Here is a 22322-nt window from a genome sequence, read left to right as displayed (position 1 = left end):
GCACGTGTAGGTAAGTCTGGGCCTATAGCAGTCGGCGTACTGTTTATACATTCAACATCAAGTCCGAAGTGCTTCCAAGTGGCGGCTGCAGTCAGATAGAATTCTATTACTTAAAGGGGTTATCCCATTTTGAGCTACTGATGGCCGCACTGGTCAATCAGTAGTACATCAGCAGGGGTTTGTTGCCTGAGCCCGCCACCGTTCAGGTGTTCACTAGAGCAGTGTACTTGTGCACTGATTTGATTTCTGCATGAAGTGGACAACTCCATCCCCACTGCAGTGGCCAGGCTTGGTAATGCAGGCATTAAAATGAATAGGACCTTTGCCTGTAATACCAAGCCTGGCCACTGCAGTTGGAACAGAGCTGTCTGCTTCCTGCAGAAATTGGCTCAGTGCGTTAGTCCAACAAACAGCTGATCAGCAGGGATTCTGGGTGGTGGACCCATACTGATCTACTATTGATGGTCTATCCTAATGATAGGCCATCTGTAGTTTACAAGTGGACAACACCTTTAAAGGAGTAGGCACACGTTTATGGCATATATGTAGTGGGTGCAAATCTTGGTGTCACTCACAAATATTGAAGCAAGACCTTTTAGGGGCCAATGTTCCATACATGCAGCCCCCAAGCCATTCAGCTCCTTGCCATGTATATGAGTCTGAGTCTTATAGATGATATGATGTGCTCAATAAGATGGCAGAAAAGAATCGACGTCTGCTGGCTCATTATTATACACAGGGATATTCTTTTAGGTAAGGGCAAAAACACACGTGTACATGCACTAATACACTCGCTGCTACGGAGCATATTAGCGCATGAACCGGGGATGCTTTGGTTTTTTTCCCCGGACTATTCAAACTCCACGTAAGTTTGGGGGAAAAAAGCGTGAAGATTCTGCCCCATGTTTTCTTCGACACAATATTAACGCCCAAGAATACCGCTAGTAAAAATGAAACCACTGAAATCAGTGGTTTTCTTTCGTCCCATTATGCGGCCGTGATTTCACAGCCGCATAACAGGTCTAAGATACGCCCATCTGTTTAAGACCTAAGAAAGTGAGTGTCAGGGTGCATTCAGACGACTGTATATCGGCTGGGTTTTCACGCCCAGCCGATACACGGCATCTCTCTCTGCAGGGGGAGGAGGCTGGAAGAGCCGGGAGCAGTGCTCTGAGCTCCCGCCCCCTCTCTGCCCCTCTGCACTATTTTCAATGAGGAGAGGCAGGACAGGGGCGGAGCTAATTCCTGTAACTTAGCCCCGCCCCTGTTTTGCCTCCTCTCATTGCAAATAGTGGAGAGGGGGCGGGAGGTTAGAGCACTGCCCCCGGTTCTTCCAGCCTCCTCCCCCTGCAGAGAGGGACGCCGTATATCGGCTGGGCGTGAAAACCTGGCCGATGTACGGTCGTCTGAATGCAGCCTCATTTTTAGGAAAGTATTGTGGCGGAAATTTGCATCAGAAAATTGTCATAAAAGCTTTGTGCCACATTTACTATGTGGTTTTAGACTCTTTCGGACCCTTCTTTTGACTTGTCTGTGAAAGGAACATGGACAAACCTGTTCCGGGGGGGGGGGGGGGGGGGGGAAGGGTCCGTGGAAAACTACAGTAATGGTTGGCTTGCGTTGAAGGGGATATATGTGGACAAGCCTGGTGATGTTTTTGAAGGAAAGTTGTTAGTTTTTTCTAATCTAATACAATTGCTTTAAGAGGAAACTGTTTTCCATAATTATTAGAATGGAAGTACTAGGGGCGCGTTATACCCAGTTGGGCGGATATGGAAGAAGTCTGCAGTAAGGAAATATTCCCACTTGGCGGAAATACTGCAGATCTTCTGCTTGGAATTTCTACATGGAAAATCCGCAGTGTTTACAATACAAGCCGTAGGAATGAAATGACAAGAAATCACACAAGGGTAAGATTACTGCATATTGCGTGTGCGCTGTACGCCCGGGTGATATGTGGTAATTCACAGTCCATTAATTGCCTTACACAATTCACTCACATTAGGGTGTAGGAACTGCGTAATACGTGAGCGTAAAAAGGATCAAAGCATGTTCTGATTTGTGGTGTAGGACGCAAGAGAGCCCATTGTTCTCTATGGGCACATAATCAACGCTGCCGATACGCAGTTATATTGTGCAACGGCGCGGGAAATATAAACAAAAACCAGGTGGACTGTGCATGACAGCGTGCGTGAGATACGGTCATGCACAGTACAATATCTCTGCCATAAGCGGCGATGGGCCCGGTCACCTGCGGCTCCACAACATTACAACACTGCAGGACCCATGCAGCGGTTTACGCTTACGGCCGTGTGAGCCCAACTCATAGTGTGGAAATAATCTGCAGTGGAATGGACGTCACTTTCTGCTGATTTCACGTGTTACCATGCAAAGGGGGAATTCTGCAGCATCAAAACATAAGGAATGGCACAGATTTGCTGCGCATTCTTTGCGATGATCTGCAGTGGAAAAAGATTGTTGTACCATTTCTGGTATAATGATCTTATTTTGCAGGAAATGGATATTGACCCAATTCCAGAAACTATAAGTGTATGATGCAACATATGAAATGGCACATTAAAAAAGAAGAATCTAAGAAATAGGAGAATCTATCATGTTGGAGCTGGGAGGCCAGGAAATATGGAAACAAAATAAGTTAATATATTTAGGGTTCCTGTCTTTCCCACCATAGAGAACATTTTCTAGGAGCCACAAAATGGTATTGTGTAAGCGCAGCAGGGACCCCGACAATAGAGCCAGTCTGCACGCTGCTGCTTGTGCTCTAACGCAATAATGCAATGCTTGGTTTGATTTACGAAGGTACTTGTAATATTGGAACAGGCAGCTGGCCCCTCCAGATAACAAACCGGAACAGCCACATGCAGATTTGCACAATGAGTAATTACAGTAATTTGACAAGTATGTTTTGAGATCCTTTTTTCAGTTATGGTAAGGACACGTAGTTACTAATGCTCAAATGTGAATTGGCACAGTTTCCAAATGCTTGTGAGCCCCTAAAGAAAAATGTCACCTACTTTATGCTACCCTCTCTGAGGCTTGCTCATTTCAGTCATGCGTTTCTTATATGGACATATGCTGTATTTTGGCTAAACCTGGGTTCAGGGCACATTGTATCTGCGCCTTAGGCCTCCCTCACACAGGCGTTTTTGTACAGCATTTAGCACTGCCTTTTCTGCCCTGTGCTAAACGCTGTACAACGCTCTCATTCATTTTAATGGGGCTGCTCACACAAGCGTCAAAACGCTGCACTATGCATGATCTATCTTTAGCTGTTTTCAGCCCTGCGTCGCCCATTAAAATGAGTCAATCAGAGCCGACATTCAATGCACTAATCACAGCCATTCATTACAATGTCAGTCATGACATTATTGAATGGCTGTGATTGGTTCATCAAGCGCCGGCTCTAATTGGCTGAGTCGGTGCGCCTGAAACAATCACAGCAATCACTTGCTTGAGATGGGGATTTCAATCCTTTTCACCAGCATTAGATGGTCTGTCAGTGCTGACAAGTGCCGGGCAGCCTGCCTGGAGTTCCGGAAACCAGAGGTGGGGACCCGAACCTGCTAGGTGAGTTTTCCTTTCCTTTTTTTTAAGCTTCATTAGCTGCGTTTTCAGTTGTGCTGAAAACTCTGGCAAAATGCACGCCAGCGCTGCTGAAACAGCAGTAAGTGCAGTATTTACAAAAATGCTGCATTTCTGCTAACACCTGTGTGAGGGAGGCCTTATAGTTAACACATACGCCGGGGAAAAAACTCCTTGGCATATACCTTATTTGTATCCATAATACTCTAACGCATCTGAAGTACATGTCTATGGCCAATGAAGTGGAGGCTGTCAATGTTAGTCCCAGTGCTGAAAAAAAGTGACACAAAGGACTGTTCCAACTATCTTACCACTGCCTTGATACCGTATGTTAGCAAAGTCCTCCTGAAGGTTATTCAATAACACCTGAGTGCAACCACTAACTAGATGTACAAGTTGGTTTTCATAAGGGAGATCACATCGCCAATCTCAGATGGCTAATGGAGTGCGCGAGAACCAGAAAGACCTCCACCTATATTTCATTGCCTACATAAAGGCCTTCAAATTGTATTAAACATGGAAAGCTGTGGAAGCCACCGTGAGAAATGCATATGGTGATATGGCCCGAAAGCAGGTTCTGGAGCGACTTATCCTGAAAATGGATAATCAAGGAGACAGAAGAAAGATCGACACCTTTGAGTTGTGGTATTGGAGGAGACTGTTGCGAGAAAGCCAACAAAGTAGTCCTGGATTGCATCAAACCCAAAGACCTCTCTAGAAGCCAAGATCACAGAGTAGAAGTGATCCTACTTCAGCCTTGTCATACATAACCAATAACTTGCGAAGACACCCATGTTGGGATGGTCAGTGGAAGTAGTAGGTCGCCCCCGAACTTGTTGGTTTGATACTGTCAAATCTGGCACCAACATGAGCCTAAGCGAACTGAAGGACGCAGATTGACAGAAAATTGCTCTCGATTGAACGGACAATTTAATTGAATACTCCCATTCACCTGACAAAGACAAAAAGTATTCTTTTGCCATTCCCGGGCTGTTATACATTGGTACCTGTTTTTTTTTTTTTTTCTTCAAGTGTGTCGGAAAACATAACTACAAAAAAGAGCGTACTGTGCGGTATACATTTTCTTATAGTGAGACCATATGGGTGTCATGTGACTATACGGTGGCACACATTGGGGGTGTACAGGAGTAGTCCATACTCCCAATGGAAGGATTGCATCTTCAGTATTTCACTTACATTCCTGGATATGAATTGCACGTTCCGTGCGAGGAGGAAAAATTGCAGCATGCTCTATTTTGCTGCCATCAAACCCGCAGCCAAAGCGCAATTAACGTTGCCTAGCAACAGCGTGGGAAATACTTTTTTTTTTTTTTTTTAAATCTACTGTCCATGACCGATGGCGAGCTGCCGCAGTCATTCGCAATGCAGATACCTTGGGTATGCTGGGTCGCCAGCTGGGCTCACAGCCGGAATCCGCTGCAGGCTCCCTCTCGCCCATGTGCAGCTGGCCTTGCAGGAAAGTGGATGTGATTGTTTTTGTTTTGTTTTGTTTTGTTTTTTTAAACCAATCTCATCCACGTTATGGGTAGAAATTCCAGTTTGGATTGTAAGTCCGCAGCCTGCCAATTCCTTAGGGCTCCTGCACACGAGCGGATTTGATTTGCGGAATCCAGGGTCAGTGGTTGACCCCGGATTCCACAGCAAATACTGCCCATAGCCTATAGAAAAACCACTTCTTCCTGCGCACGAGCGGAAATCTACTGCGATTTCCACTCATGGCAGAAAAATCATAGCATGCTGCATTTCTGTGCGGTTACGGCCTGGATGGCTTCCATTGAAGTCAATGAAAGCCGTCCGTCCCACGGCCTTTCCGCAATCATCATTGAAGAAAGGTCGTGGGATCTGCGTCATAGCCTAGCAACGGAGCGGCTTAATCTGTACTGTGATGGCCGGCGCTTCCGCAGTACAGATGAAGAAGAATCCGGACAGGTAAGCGAGGTCAGCGGCTGGGCACAGAGTCGGATCCCGCATGCTGGATCTAACCCTGCCGTGAGGATTTTCACCTTCTATTTCACCCTTTGTAATGCACAGATTGGTGGCGCAGTCTGATTGTAGAATGTGAATCTTGCTGCAGAATTTGCCACAGAGTTATCAACGAACCTGGATGCCACACCGACACCGCTGGTGATGATGCCGCTGCTCGCATCATCCTCATGACACTAAGGCACGACCGTTCATGACCCACTATTACGGGGTGGGAAGCGGATATCATTGTGGTTGCTAAACTGCTGTGTGATGTTCACCCTCATGGCCGCCTCTACGTGTATCCAGTACAATACATTCCAACCTGCCATGTTTGTCTCTACTGGGGTCACTATTATACTTGACAGTTCATTGTGATTTAGAAATGAGAAGTCTGGAAACAGAAGATGCAGAAATAACTACTCCAAAATGAAAGAACGCCTACTGTGGCTCGTCATCCTGGCGGTTACCATAATTTCCATTCTTTGACCATCTGATGATAATTTATCATGGCTGAATAGAAGGAATTTCTCTTGCAGGAGTGGATAGAAGTATACAGGATTGTGGAGTCTATTATGGTAATGCTAATTGAGGTTTCTTAAAACTACCTAAGTAAATCCATTTTAGTTGTCACTATTGAAGAGGCACCACTTCTATGGCTGGTATAGCAGTCCTGCTTTGTCGTGTGCAATCCCTCCTGGGAACATCTCTGCTCGGATTGTAAGCAGTATTTTTTATAATCACCTGTTCTATCCGCCACCAGATGCCTCACCTTGTAAACAGCTGCGAATGTCATCACAACTCTGTTCAGTAAATCTTTAGCCCTCCTTTGGGTTCCTGTATTTTATTATCTATGTTGGTTAGATTATTTTACTTACAGGGATGCACAATAAAAATATATTCCAGGTAAGTAACATGATTTGTATAGAGGAGTGCATTACATCTTGCTTACTGGATATTATAACATGTAAAGCATGTTTTCTTGGTTGAAATAATGGGCTTACGTTTAAGACTCGGATCCCACCCTATGGTAAACAATTTGTGGCTGAGACCCCAGCCGGCCAGTGGTTGGAAGACTTTGCCAGTGAAAGAAAGGGTAGTATTATCTGCAAGTACCGTATATACTCGAGTATAAGCCAAATTTTTCAGCTTATACTCGAGTCGGAGAAGGGTTTAAAAAAAACAACCTCCATACTCCCCTCCCAGCCGGCGTCTGTGTCCCCGGCAACGGTGCGGCAAGCTGCTTTAATTCTCCCCGCTGTCATCCCCCACCGTAAGCGCTGTGATTGGATCGAGCTCCAGCTGTAATTGGCTGGCGCTGGATCCAATCACAGCGCTTACTTACACAGCACTGGCAGAGATGACAGAGCCGAGCAGAAAGGACAGCAGGAAGAATTCAAGTAGCTTGCCACACAGACGCCGGCTGGGAGGTGAGTATGGAGCTTTGTTTTTTTTAATCCAGTATATAATTGAGTACAGCTCGGCTTATACTCGAGTCAATAAGTATCCCAGTTTTTTTTGTGGTAAAACTTAGTGACTCGGCTTATACTCGGGTCGGCTAATACTCGAGTATATATGGTAATAGGCCATCGTGGGTGCCTTTGCGTTGCATGCGATTACCACAGTGTGGAGCCCTACCTGTACTCTGGGTGGCGAGTGTAAGCTTTAAGCCTCATGTCCACAAGCAGGTCAGATTCTGCATGCCCGCGGCCCAGGATCCTGCTTACCTGTCTGGGTCTTCTATTCCCTGTACTGCGGATGTGTGTAAGTGCCGGTCGGCACACGTGCAGTATTTTTTATTTTTTTGAAACTCCTGCTTTCCCGTGGAATCCAACTGCGGACAGGCCACGGATCAGAAGCGGAAACCGCAATTGGTTCCCACTCATGGACATGGAAGAATCGTTTTACCATAGCATGCTATGAAGGCTTATTGGTGTGACACACTCTCCAGATTCCGCTGCAAAAATCTGCCCGTGGACAATGGGCCTTATAGGGGTGCACTTGTCGAGGGGTGTAATTGAACTATGACTGATTATATCCATCATGAGATCTCCCGGGTTCTGTCTCTGTACTCAGATCAGCAGGCATCCGGTTCACACACCTTTCTAGGTTCATGTGGCAACTGTCAGGATCGGAGATAGCTCTGATCCGGGTAGTGTAATCCCTTAGTGCTCATGTCCACGGGGAAAATCGGGCCCGCTACGGATTCTACATGTAGAATCTGCAGCGGGTCCCTCCTGCCTCGCGGACATGAGCGCTGAAAATACAAATAAATGACAATAAACTCACCTCCCATCCGCTCCGTTTCTTCTCTTCACGGCGGCGTCATCTTCTCTCGTCGCGGCCGGATCTTCATTCTTCGGCTCGGCGGATGTGCACGATGACGTCCGTGACGTGCCCCGCGCATGCGCCGGGCCGAAGCAAAATGATCCGGCCGCGGCTGAGAGAGGATGGCGCAGCGCCGAAGAGAAGAACCGGAGCGGGTAAGTAAAATGTGATTTTTGTGTCCCGCGGATCCGGACGGCTTCCATAGGCTTCAATAGAAGCCCGCGGGAGCCGTCCCCGCGGGAGACCCGCATGAAAATGGAGCATGGTCCAGATTTTTTCATGCTCCATTTTTTTTAAAATCACTTTTATTGACGATCCGCGGGTATTTATCTACCCGCGGGTGGTCAATGCATCCCTATGGGGTGCGAATCCGCACGCGGGAGAAGAGTTAAAATCCGCTGCGGATTTTAATTCTTCTTTTCCCCGTGGACATGAGCCCTTAGAGTCTGCGGTCAGTGCTGTACACTGCATCAAAGCAATTGAGAGAGAGAGAGGAGGGCTTGTTGTGTCAAACTATCGCACCTTTCCACCTACCCCCGTAATCTGATCATAGAATTCTGTTGGTTGCAATGGCAACCAAAGGTCTTACAAAAGCCGTCGGATCTGTCATTTATGCAAGTCTATTAGACCCTGCCAGTGGTAAGGTCTGGTAAGCTTAAAGAGTAATTGAACTTTTTACCAACTTTTGCCGTGTCAGAGCAGCATGTAAAAGTTTTGGTCAGTGGGGGTCCTGTTGCTGAAAGTCCCACTGATGGCTGAAACAAGGTGGCTGCAGTGCTCACCTGAAAGCTATGCCCCTTTTGTCTTTCTTCACTGCCTGCTGGCTTTTCAGAGTAGCTGAAGACAAACTCCTAGACAGCAAAATGGTACTATTGAAAATGCAACTCCTTGCACAGAACGTATTCCCTCAAATAGCTACATCGCTGTAAAAAAGGCTATGGTTTTTCAGAATGCGACAATGAAGAAAACGCCACGTCCTTGGGGCCAAAATAGGAGCCATCCTTTAGCGGGTTAAGTCAAGTTTACGAAGTACATCCCATTATGCTGCTGTAGGGATGGAGCTTTTTTGCGTGTGACTTGTTTGCGAGATACGGAGATCCAGGCCTGAAGCCGGACGCTTAAAGACTTTACCCCTTAAAATCAGGAGTTTCTTTTCAGAGTTTATGGGAAAACTTAGTAACAATTACTGTTCCTTGCCCTGTGACTCTCACATCCCTATTGTTGAGTGTTTGATATGGGATCCCGTACATCGCTGCGGTATTAGTGTATCTTGACGCCACCATTAAGCTAGGGGTTTGACAGGGGGAACGCCCCTCTCACACCCCTACCTGCCGATTGGCTGGATTCATCAAGGTACTTGAATGTCCTTTACGAGGGTCTGCATACTGTTTCCCATTGGTGATTCCCTGGCTCCCTCAGAAGGCGGATGGTGAGTTCTATGGCCCCCCTCCCCTGTGGTTGTGACAAGGGGTGTGTGGACAGCAACTGAGAGTGCAGGGGCGCACATGCAAACATGGGGCACGCGGCACACTTACAGCAGCGGGGTCCCTGGAGTACCGACTGCCGCACATCACAGTACAGCGTGGACTGAAGACAGGGGTGTCCTCATAGCCGACAGCCGCTGAGGGCAGAACAGCGGCGACAGGACACTTACACCAGCAGCACATCACTGCACAACGGCCACTGCACCCCCTGAAGCGCTCCGTGATTTAAGTGTGAGATAGTGATAGGGAGGATAGCGAGTGCAGCGTTTCAGTAGCTTCAGCCTGCATTTACCTCCCAGCTTTAAAACACTCGCTACACTTGGAAAATTACGGGGGTTGCGACTTCAGGTTTAGCGCCGGGGAAGCCCTTGCTACAGATCGCCCCGCTGTATGTCTTCTGCCCCTGGGGACGCTGTATCGCTTTTCTTATCATCTCTACTGCTCTTCCAGAACCTGCAGCCTAATCACATGTGGAGCCGATCAGGGGGCGTTGCCACAGTGTGAATTTTGACTCCACCAGGAGTTCCTGGTGGCGTCAAGATTCACTATAATACCCATCGCTGCAACCCTGTGTGACTATGCCATCCCATATCTGGGACACTTGTAGGAGCTGCATTAGTGTTCGTTGTCGCTGAACTCCGCAAAAATGTCCAGAACTGTGAAATAAACTATTTGGGGACTTATTAGAATCAAGCTTTATATGTTGAAGGAAAGCTCTAGAATGAATTTGCATTTACCCGTATTTCTTCACTTGCTTATCCTCCTTTTATATGATCACTCAGGTTTTGTACTTTCCTCTGTCTTGCAGGGCCGTGATGGATCCCGTCCAAGTATTGAGTCTTCTGCTCGTTCTGCTATCCTTGGGGAATTGCGCAGATACAAACAAGCAGAGGAAGGACACTGCTTTTGAGATCTGTATCCCTTTACTGTGTAGAGATAGGAGTCGCGAGGGCGGCACATTAATCATTGTTTACCTCCGTAAGATCAGTAAACCATCTCCTAACACAAGAGGCTTTCTGTTTCCTGGATATACTGACTATTACAGGCAGAATCTGTAGAACAAGAATTCACACATTTAGTGAGATGAAAGACGTGGTTGGCAGCCACTCTTTACTGACCTCTGAAATGTCATCCCGGTACTCAAACGAGCCGACGTTTCAGAAGTGAGTAATGACGTTACACAAATGTGGGATGTGATGTTTACCAATAGACGGTCACCAAGTGTATCCCGCTTCTGACTGCATACATATGGTTTTCTTCTATATGGAGTGAGTTTTACAATTTTTGCACCTGCTTTAAGTTTGCCCCAGGGAACTAGTCCAAATGGTTTTGGATTTTCATAAGGTGATACTGAGATGTAACGGTAAGGAAGCTCCTAACAATCCTCTGTAGATGCAGAAGCAAATGTCTGTTCTTTTGGACAATGCAGAAAAGATAGTATATACCATTACTGGTCTGATTGCTGGCATATACTCTCACTTTTGCATTGACTTACAGGGCACCAAGACCCTTGGGTAACTTCCGGTAATACCCTCCACTTCTCATGTCGCTGGTGACGGGATGTGTACTTCATGTGGATGTTGTGAACGTTCCAATGGGGTCCATCCAGTGCTGTTCAGTTAAGGGCTAGAGACGGATGCATTTGGCCGCGGGGATTCCTCTTTCCTGCTCTCTGAATGGAACAGGAAAGCTGAGTCCCCAATGCAAGCGTTAAATCACATTTTTTTGTCTTCTCTTAATTGTGGTTTAATTCATCTTCTTTTGAACAATTCAGTTTTCCCTATCCTCATGTATGAAATATATTTCTCTAGGATCCTGTATGGAGAGGAATGCGACATTGTAGTTTTACAGACTGTACTGTAGTTCCAATCACTTTTCTGTAAAGGTTTAATTCCTGCTATTTAGGCCTTGACAGATTGCAGATAAGAAGCTTTTTGAGGTGAAGAGGAAGGATCAGATCAATGCCCTCAATAACCTGATTGAGCTAAATGATGTCAACCAGCAGTACAAGATTATTGACATAATGCTAAAGGGGCTTTTTAAGGTGAGATTGTTTCTGTACAATTGACTTGTCTCCGTTTATGAGATTCATCCTGAAAATAACAAAAGCAGTGCAGACATTGCCAAAGATATTACTGTATAGCTTAACCTTTCCCCGTCGTGCAGCAGGCTAGTAGTTCCTATATCGCACAATACATGTACACCACCAACTACCAGGGGGCTCTGAAGTTTAGTCCCAGTAATAAGAGCAGGATCACGGCTGCAAGCTACAGCCGTGGTACTGCTACAACCACCAGGATGATTCTCTCCAATCCCACTGATTTAACCCTTCAGATGCCACTGCCTAAGCAGATAGCGGCATCTTGAGGGTTTCGAGAGGAAGGGTGCTCCCTCCTTCTCCCTATAATCACGCCTCTGGCGTCTGCCACGTATGGTGGCCTGTGAGGGTCAGTGCTTATCGCTGTACTGTCAGTGATAAAAGAAATAATACACTGTGCTACATAAGGAGTGTGCAGAGTATTATCTAAGTGATCAAATGGCTGCATCTTAGTCCTCTTGTGGGACAAACAAATGTAAACAAAAAAGATGCAAATGTTTCAGCGAAAAAAGCTATTTATTATAGAAAAAATGCAAATGCCAAATTTGTGTGGTTTTTTTTTTTGTTTTTTTTTAAATCAACACATTCGTAACAACCAGCCCTATAAAATTGTTATTTTAGCCTATGTTAACACTGTTCACCATAAACATCCCCCACCCTATCCCAAAAAAACAAGAAGTCATTTAGACCCCTAAATGATACTAATGAAAATGTCAACTCTTGCAAAAATCCATAGACTGAGAATTAAAAAATAAAGTTATGATTCTCTAAATTTGGTGATGCAAAAAGAAACTTTAGATGAAAAATTCTAATTGCCCCAGAGTAGTAAGATCTAAATGTAACACAGAATGAGGATATCCTCTGTCCCTTACACTGCGCAGACAGTGGCATGCGAAAAAAAAAACAAAAAAAAAACAGCCAGAGCTGCAGATTTTTGTATACCTTGGCTCTCAAAAAAAAAAGAAAAAAATCATCAAAAAGTCACATGCACTTCAAAATGGTGCCAATGAGCACGTCAACTCATCCCGCAATAACTGATCCCTGACAGCTCCGCAGATAAAACGGTAAAGGTATATGTGTCTGAATGCAGCAATACAACAAAAAATTGTTTGAAAAATGCTTTTAAGTAGTGAAAAAAAGAAAACTATATAAACAAATTTGGTATTTCAGCAACTGACCTATAGAATAAGGATAATGTATGACTTTTACTGCAAGATGTACAGATTTAAAAAAATAATTTTTTTAAAAGAATTATTGTTTTTAGGTTTTTTTTTTAACAACTTGTCCCCTAAAATGCAATAAAATGTGATCAAAAAATTTTGCCTGCACGCAGGCATGGTACCAATGAAAACATCAGCTTATCCTGCAAAAAGCAAGGCCTCACACAGCGTCATAGACGGGAGAAATAAAAAGAATTATGGTTCTCTAAATAGAACAAGTGGAAAACTGGCCAAATAAGAGGCGGGCTACAAAATCCACAAGGTGCTCCTTCATATCTGAGGCCTGTGTATGAGTTATGGTGCATACTGGGGACACGTGGGATATTTCCAAAAAGTGCCAATTCGGGGTAGTATATATTGAGTCTTGTTTATCTGCTAATTTCTGTTACTAAAAATTATTAAAATTGAAAATCTGCACAAAAAATTACATTTTCAAATTTTACCTTCACTTTGCTTTTGTTCCTGTGAAACACCTAAAGATTTAACAGAATTGTAAATGCCGGTTTTAAAACTCAGGGGTGCATGTTGTAAAATGCACCCCTCTAAAACTTTCTGTAAATTTAGGGGGGAAAACAAGCCTGCTGAAACATATTGACCAAAAGTGACCACTAACATAAAGTACAAATGTGTCATGAAAAACACTCTCAGAAGCACAATAAGGCTGCCTGTCCACGGTGTGGTGAGGAAGGCCAAAACTGGCTGCCAGGGCAAGGGCTTAATAGTGTTGTTGAGTGTGTTTGTACATAGTGGTAGTGTGCCACACACTTATTATATACAGCTTGTACGAGTGAAACATCAGGTTTACTATGCAGGCAAAACACATTCTGAAGACGTCGTAAAACTGTGTGCCAAACTACCACTGTATTTGGGGACTCTTCCTTATGAAAGCCTTTCACTTGATGGTCATCAGTATAGACTGTTCTGTTTGTCAGTAGAGATGAGCGAGCGTACTCGGAAAACACTCGCTCAAGTAATTTGCTTTATCCGAGTATCGCTGTGCTCGTCCCTGAAGATTCGGGTGCCGCTGCGGCTGACAGGTGAGTCGCAGCGGGGAGCAGGGGAGAGCGGGCGGGAGAGAGGGAGAGAAAGATCTTACCTCCGTTTCTCCCCTGCAGCTCTCCGCTCCGTGCCGGCACCCGAATCTTCAGGGACAAGCACAGCGATACTCGGATAAAGCAAATTACTCGAGCGAGTAGTGCTTTTCCGAGTACGCTCGCTCATCTCTATTTGTCAGTCATTAATTCCTTAAGGACGCAGCCATTTTTTTTGTTTTATGTGGACTGAGTTGTATTTTTCAATGGTACTATTTAATGGACTGTATAATGTGAGCGAAATGGGGGGAAAAAAAACAATTCTGCCATCTTTGGAGGATTTTACAGCGTACACACTGTCAATGAAACAACTTTATTCTGTGGGTCAGTATGATAACAATACCAAATATATTTTGTTTTGTTTTTCTTTACTACTTTTAAGAAGTACAATTTTTAAAAAATTTCTCTCGCCATCTTTTGACCATCATGAATTGTTTAGCTTTCTGCCATTGGGGTTGTGTGAGATCTTGTATTTTGCAGAACATCTGATTTCTATTGGTACCATTTTGGAGTGATCAAAAAAGTAGCATTCTGGCGTTTTGTATTTTTTTTTCTCCGACGGTGTTCACTATGGCCCCCTGCACACGGGCGGAAATTCCGCGGCAGGATTTCCCACAAAATTTCCGCCCGTGCCTTTTGCCATAGGATTGCATTAGATAATGCAATCCTATGCAGACAGCTGTGATTTGACTATGTGAAAACTCGCACAGTTAACTAATCACGGCATGTCCTTTTTCTGGTATAAGTGGCGCATGCAGCGGGATCCGACCCGAGCGTGTGCAGGCGGCTTATGCAGGATAAACAATGCATTATATTGATGTATTTACTACATTCATAAATGTTTAATCTGAGCTATGGTTTTCTTTTTTTTCATATTATAAATACTCAAAGGGAGCTTTTTTTTTTACAATAAAAAACTATCTTTACTTATTTTTTATTTTTTCCATGGGACTGAATTACATCTCAGGACGCAGACAAATTTATACCTGTGGAATTCCACACCAAAATCTGCAGGTTTTAAGTCATTTTCAATTCTGCATCAAAATCCTCAGGTCGTAGCCTGTGGAATTTACCACATTGTGCGGTCCAGTATGAAAGGTCCCTAAGGCCTCCCTCACACAGGGCGTTTTGTACAGCATTTAACGCTGCCTTTTCAGCCCAGCGCTAAACGCTGTACAACACAACATTTCAATGGGGCTACTCACACAGGGCTGAAAACGCAGCGCCTCCCAACGCTGTGCTTTGACAGTGATACATGTTCTATTTTGGGGCGTTTTCAGCCCTGCGTTGCCCATTGAAATGAATGGGCAGCGGTTTTAGCACTGCTGAAAACGCGGCAACACTTGGTGCCGTGTTTTTGGCAGCATTAACTGCTCACCGATTTTTCGGGGTGAGGGCTTGCAATAGAAGCCCTACCCCGAAAATCAGTCCCAGTTAGAGGGAGAAAAAAAAAAGCAATACTCACCTAGCCGCTGCAGTCCGGGTCGCGGCCGCTGGTCTCTGCCGCTGATCCGGGCTTCCTCTGCACTCCCAAGTCTATTGCCGGAAGCCAGGTTTGAGAACCCCGCATCCGGCAATAGAGTGCTGTGATTGGTTGTCGGCACGCTCGATGCCCAATCACAGCCCTTCATTGACTGTCTCAGCCAATCAGCGCCGGCAAGCTCTGATTGGCTGAGACAGTCAATGAAGGGCTGTGATTGGGCATCGAGCAAGCACCGACAACCAATCACAGCACTCTATTGCCGGAGGCGGGGTTCTCAAACCTGGCTTCCGGCAATAGACTTGGGAGTGCAGAGGAAGCCCGGATCAGCGGCAGAGACCATCGGCCCCGACCCGGACCGCAGCAGCTAGGTCAGTATTGCTTTTTTTTTTCTTTTCAGCATTCTTGGCTGCGTTTTCAGCCGAGCTGAAAACGCAGCCAAAACGCTGGCATAAAGTATGCCGGCGCTGCTGAAACGGGGCGGAATCTGCACAAAACGCTGCGTTTCTGCAAACGCCCTGTGTGAGGGAGGCCTAATGGGACATGAACCTGCGATTGTTTGATCCCTTATGCCATATACTACAGTACTGCAGTATATGATATTTTTGCTGGTATTCTTTTAAGACAGGCCACAGGGGTACTTGAATTAATGATTGTCTGATTGTATGTGCAGTATACTGCAATACTTCAATATTTCAGCATACAGTACTGCAATACTTTAATATATACATGATATACTTTAGTATTGTAGTATATTGTACTTTAACAGGCATTCTATTAAGCTCTGCCACAGGCGGAGCTTAGTAGAAAGCTGTCCCTGGTATGCCAAGACCCAGACTTCCATATTAACAGAATGGCAGAACCTCTCCCTCTGTCAGCCCATTTAACTGTCAAGGGTTTATCTCCAATCCCAGCAGTTGCATATACATGCTGCATATGGAACATCTCTGGCTCCTAACCTCTGTGCAATGACACTTGGTGGGAGAACATAGTATTGTCAAGTTTGATTGCAAAAACGGAAATGTTGTGTTGGGAAATGTAATCTGCCCTTCATTTTGCTCTATGAAAGGTCCAGAATGGTGTTTGTATTGTGTATTACAACAGGTGCTGGAAGACTCCCGAGCGATTCTCATTGCAGCAGGAGTACAGCCTGATAGTCCGTTCCCTGTAGACGAGAAGATTAAAGATGGTGAGATATATTAGTAAATTACAGACAGAATATTTTTCTTCATTTTTAAGAGAGTAGATGGACCATCCCAGCTAGAAGTCACCTCTTGAGGCCCAATGTCTATGTGCAAATTTGAATCGTGGGAATCCGCAAATCAATCCACCCATAGAGAAGCATGGGCGTTCGCAAATGGATCAAAAGCATGTAGATTGGATTTGCGGACCCTTTGGTCCAGAAAACAAAACGCAGCATGCTCCATTTATCTGCGGATGCTGCAGGAACAGCTTCCATTGAAGTCAATGGAAGTTGTCCGATCCGCAGCGGACACTGCGAATGTGCAGCGAGAAAGCAGGAGATTTTGGGGATAAAAAATTGTACTGCGCATGTCCGCCAGTGAGCCGTGAGGGATCCGTGCAGACACCGCTGCCGGGGAAATCGGGTAAGCAGGGCTTACAGGCCCCAAGCAGTGCTAGATGCCGTGTGTGCCGTGGACATGAGGCCTTAGTTACAAGGAATGTTTCACTATTTTGTTTTATTTACTAATTTCAAAGTTTTTAGTGAACAACAAAAATTACTGAAAGTTAACGGTTATATTGAGGGGTTTTTTTTAAAATTATTTTTCAGAGGGGGGAGGTCAGTCATCTTTACTGCTGTTTAGAGCTCTGTAATGATTGCTCTATTGATTGCTTTACTACAGACATGAGCGGCTGGGGATAAGCCAATTCTAGTCTGCATTGTATTGCAGCTACTGTGCATGTTTGCTGGGGTTTTACAAAATCGCAGCAAGACTGTAGCATTTTTTTTCAACCATTTTAGAAAACTGTGGGGGAAAAACTGCACCATGATGTGAGAACAAGCCTTAGGTTGCAGAGTCCAGTGTGGATCCAGCAGGGAGGAGTAGAAGTCCTACCGCCATTTTTTGCTGTTCCTTTTCAAACCACCTATGGCTTTGACTCAAAACTGTATGAAAAAGTGCTACAAAAACTATACAGTATTTCTCCCAAAAATGTCATGTGAAACCACCTTTATGTTGCGCCTATTTCCATAAAGTGCTATAATTATTACATGTTGTTAATGTGTCTATGTAACTGTGATTGCAGCCTATTCACACACGGTGGAGAATTCTGCATTCTTTGGAGATGTCGTACTACGTTTTCCCAAGATCGTTCACCATTATTTTGATCGAAATTCCAACTGGAACAACTTAATTCGGTGGGGTATTGGCTTTTGTAATCTGAGTGGCATCTTTGATGACGGTCCACATTCCCAACTTCTTGGCCTGGTATGCCTTAAGTCCCTATTGTGGCAAACTACTTTTGTGTTTACGCATGTAAATCTATGCATCTCTGAATAGCTGTCACAGCAATATTCTCTCTTTAGCAGTCATTAAGGGTGTGTACACACAGGGCAGTCTGGATGTGGTGAAAACGGCATCAAAAGCTACATTGGAAAAAAGTGCTGTTTTGTGGTGCTTTTTGGTGACAGACATTACAAAACCGCGGCATAAGCGCGCATAGTTTTTCTGATGCATTTTTTATATAGCTTTTATGACATTCTAAGCATCCTGTGTGAATACAACCTTACATATAAAAAGGTGTCCTTATATTATGGTAAAGTCCTTTAACATTAGCAACTCGGAGGATTAGCTAAATTTTTATCCCTGCAAATGTATTATAAGTCCTAAATTATGTGGCACTTTTTCTAATTACGGAGATCAGCTACACCTATTGCAAGGGTGTGCATAGACATAAGCACACAGAATGCACTGTTTTGTATTTAGACGTAAGGATTTTCAAAAAAAGCGAAAGTGAACAATAATTGTCCAGTTTAAACACGAGCCAACAACGAATGAGAATTGTGCACTTTTCGTTCGCTGTTCAGTTTCAGCAGGGCTAAAAATCATTGTTTACTCGTTCACTTCTCCGTATGTTTCAACCCTCCCGCTCACATAGGAATGCGGACCATTGAACGAAAAGTCAGCGATTCTCAATGATGATCCTACTGTCTCTGTGCATGAGTGCGAGCGATATAGCGGTGACGTCAATTTCTCGATCAAACAGGAATCGGCTCGTCTAAAGGGGAAATTACTCATAGACCACAAGTATAGTAGTTGTATGGGTCGTTCTGAAGAGCTCAGTGCCTTTTTACTGTGGTACTTTCATAGGTGCTTTTACCCGGAACAATTATCGTTCAATAAAATTGCTGGATCGTTTAGTGTAAACAGAGTCCACAATCAAATGATACTTTGTATACTTATTGTTCATTTTTATGCAAACCTAAAATCATTGTTGGCTCATTCGGTTTAAATCTCTCTCATTCGTTTATACAGTGAATGTGAACGACTGAAAGATTTAGCGAGCGAACGAGTTATCTGCCTGTATAAACAGTCTGCACGAACGACCTCTGTAATCCTTAGCTATTGCGGACGATAAATCATTCAGTGAAAAAAAAGCCCCCAAACCGCCGGTCCGTTCATTACACTTCTGATCTGCTAGATCTAGCTTGGCCAACTCTGTAAGTGCGATTATAGTGGTGTATCAAGTATTCAGCCATAAATACTCCATACAAACGTACAGAGCTGCTGAGTGCATATAAACCACCTACCCTTGTCGGATCACTCACTACAGAGTTCCAGGCTGACAACGGCACAAGAACAGTGTATGGAGAACATGATGAAATGGGCTTCCATGGTCAAGTAGCTTCACACGAGCCTAAGATCACCATGTGCAATACCAAGCATAGAGGAGTGTTGTAAAGCACCATGATGCTGGACTCTGGGGTGATGAAGGTTGTTCCACTACCTGCCAGTCCGTTCAACAAATCTGGGTTTGTTGAATGCCTGCAGAACATGACCTCCAAGAATGCATAGTGTCTACTGTAAAACCTAGTAGAAGAGGGATAATTGTATGGGGCTGGTGAAAATTTTCCAAAATGTCACCTAACTGAAATACCCCTCTAATTCTACAGCATAAAAGGGCATTTTAGATAATTGTATAACTTCTATAATAATAGCAGTTTGGTAGACTAGCCTTCTCTGTTCAAGCATGGCTGTGTCCCTTTGTACAAAGTGATGTCCATAAACACATGGTTTGAGGAGTTTGTGCAGGCTATTCAAGTTCCTCCACACCAAAGCCTTGACCTCACCTCATGAAATGCCTTTGAGATGAATTGGACCACCAGACCGTCTTATTCAACTTCACAAATGATCCTTTGGCTGAATTCACATAAATTCTCATAAGCATGCTCAAAAATTTTGTTCAAAGTTTTCCCAAAAGTGTAGAAACTGTTGTAGCAGCAAAATAGGTGCTGGCGCAATTCTGTATTGACACACATGGTTTTGGATTGGGAAATTCAACACATTTTTATAGGTGTGAAAGTCAAGTATCCAGATACTGAGGCCCATAATGTGTGCATTATAACGCCACATTTGAAAGCTGTGAACCTTTGCACTGTGATTTCAGTGATTAAAATACATTTTATGTGGGTCTTCATCCCCATTATATTATACTCCTCTGTAGGGTTCGAGAAGAAAACTAAAATATAACTTTTAATAAATAATATATTAAAAAGGAACTTGAATATCAAGTTTCCAAAGGGACACACAAAAAAACAAAAAACAAAACATAAACCAGTTGCTTCTTCAGTAGGTAATCCCCACAAGGCTAGTATAATGAGGGATACCGTATCACCTGAAGAGCAGAAAAGAGGGCTCATAACAAGTAAAAGACCATTTTGCGGCTTGGACGATAGTCAGAGGCTACCCTGTAATGAATATAGTGTAACCACTGCCGTTTACTGAAAGGGTCAACCCCACTTATATATTCAAGATTTAGTCAGAGGTTTCCTTGGTCTACTGATGGAGATTTTGATCATGAGTGTGCTTGGGAAGAAAAAAGTTTCACCTCACTAGCACATTTTTTAGAGACCAAACGGAAATTACTCCTAAGAGGAATAACACCCTAGCAGGAGAAAGTGCCTGGGATGTAAATAAATCCCCGTATTGCGCACAATCTAACCAACCAAAAAAGAGAATTGGGGTGGATTCCTTTCAAAAAAGGATGGTATCGGCAGACCAATACTAGCAAAAAAACAGCCTGGGGCTGTAAATAGAGGATAAAGACGTAGCTTTTTTTCAGTAAATTACGCAGTTCAACGTGTTTCTGCCGCAATCAATGCGGCGTCATCAGGAACCTATTTCTTAGCACAGCGTCTAATAGAATAGTAGAAATATCCTCACTTGCTAGATAGTAGCGCTAGCTAAACTATAGCAAAGAATAGCCATAGGAGAGATAGATGATGCTATCACTAAGAAGGATTCAATATTCCCCCAAAGATTCCCCTTTAAAATAAAAAAGATCAGAGTGGTAGCAGCACCAGCCCTTGTTGTAGGCCGCCAGCCTACCACAAGGGCTGGTGCTGCTACCACTCTGATCTTTTTTATTTTAAAGGGGAATCTTTGGGGGAATATTGAATCCTTCTTAGTGATAGCATAATCTATCTCTCCTATCGCTATCCTTTGCTATAGTTTAGCTAGCGCTACTATCTAGCAAGTGAGGATATTTCTACTATTCTATTAGACGCTGTGCTAAGAAATAGGTTCCTGATGACGCCGCATTGATTGCGGCAGAAACGCGTTGAACTGTGTAATTTACTGAAAAAAAGCTACGTCTTTATCCTCTATTTACAGCCCCAGGCTGTTTTTTTGCTAGTATTGGTCTGCCGATACCATCCTTTTTTTGAAAGGAATCCACCCTAATTCTCTTTTTTGGTTGGTTAGATTGTGCGCAATACGGGGATTTATTTACATCCCATGCACTTTCTCCTGCTAGGGTGTTATTCCTCTTAGGAGTAATTTCCGTTTGGTCTCTAAAAAATGTGCTAGTGAGGTGAAACTTTTTTCTTCCCAAGCACACTCATGATCAAAATCTCCATCAGTAGACCAAGGAAACCTCTGACTAAATCTTGAATATATAAGTGGGGTTGACCCTTTCAGTAAACGGCAGTGGTTACACTATATTCATTACAGGGTAGCCTCTGACTATTGTCCAAGCCGCAAAATGGTCTTTTACTTGATATGAGCCCTCTTTTCTGCTCTTCAGGTGATACGGTATCCCTCATTATACTAGCCTTGTGGGGATTACCTACTGAAGAAGCAACTGGTTTATGTTTTTTTGTTGTTTTTTTTGTGTGTCCCTTTGGAAACTTGATATTCAAGTTCCTTTTTAATATATTATTTATTAAAAGTTATATTTTAGTTTTCTTCTCGAACCCTACAGTGAATAGTTTGAACTTATCATCAGGTGTTCGTCCTGCTACAGTGATTTTATATTATACTCCTCTGGTTCATTTCATGCGGTATGAATTTTATTTCTAAGTATTATATTTATAGATGAGCGAGTATACTCGCTAAAGGCGATTGCTCGAGCGAGCATTGCCTTTAGCGAGTATCTCCCCCGCTCGAGACTGAAGGTTCAGGTGCCGGCAGCGGGCACAGAGCTGCGGGGGAGAGCGGGGCGAAACGGAGGGGAGATCTCTCTCTCCCTCTCTTCCCCCCGCTCCCTCCTGCTGACAGCCGCTACTCACCGCTCCCCCGCGCCGGCACCCGAACCTTCTGTCTCGAGCGGGGGAGATACTCGCTAAAGGCAATGCTCATCTCTAGTTATATTCAATCTTTAGTATAATTTGTGCAGATTCCAATGCTGGACTCATAGATGTAATATATAGACTGCTGAACGCATTGACTGCTATGCTATGGTTACATTCAACTTCTTATTCTAGATGTCTCAGGAGTTGGGCATCAGTGAAAAGTCCCCTGATTATCGAAATCCCTTTAGGACTGAAAATATGGAAGTAAGTTTATTTTCCCT

The 22322-nt window shown here is 44.1% G+C and overlaps 1 protein-coding gene across 2 annotated transcripts in view; it reads left to right on the top strand.

The window, feature by feature from the left end:
* CCDC134 (coiled-coil domain containing 134) overlaps window positions 1-22322 on the top strand; it is a 39511-nt gene that overhangs the window by 8906 nt on the left and 8283 nt on the right. Inside the window, exons 2-7 of one of the 2 annotated variants that reach the window (XM_066596232.1) lie at window positions 1-10; window positions 10207-10313; window positions 11321-11442; window positions 16392-16476; window positions 17556-17737; window positions 22234-22305. The exon at window positions 1-10 is cut by the window's left edge and continues 51 nt beyond it. In XM_066596232.1, coding sequence (XP_066452329.1) covers window positions 10214-10313; window positions 11321-11442; window positions 16392-16476; window positions 17556-17737; window positions 22234-22305 — 561 coding nt within the window. In that variant the 5' untranslated portion in view covers window positions 1-10; window positions 10207-10213. The remainder of the gene's footprint in view (window positions 11-10206; window positions 10314-11320; window positions 11443-16391; window positions 16477-17555; window positions 17738-22233; window positions 22306-22322) is intronic. The other variant, XM_066596233.1, reaches the window with a different exon arrangement.

This window comes from Eleutherodactylus coqui, chromosome 3 (assembly GCF_035609145.1).
Source record: "Eleutherodactylus coqui strain aEleCoq1 chromosome 3, aEleCoq1.hap1, whole genome shotgun sequence".
Taxonomy (NCBI): Eukaryota; Metazoa; Chordata; class Amphibia; order Anura; family Eleutherodactylidae; genus Eleutherodactylus; species Eleutherodactylus coqui.
Note: the sequence above shows the minus strand (reverse complement) of the source record. Positions and strands in the feature narration are given on the sequence as shown.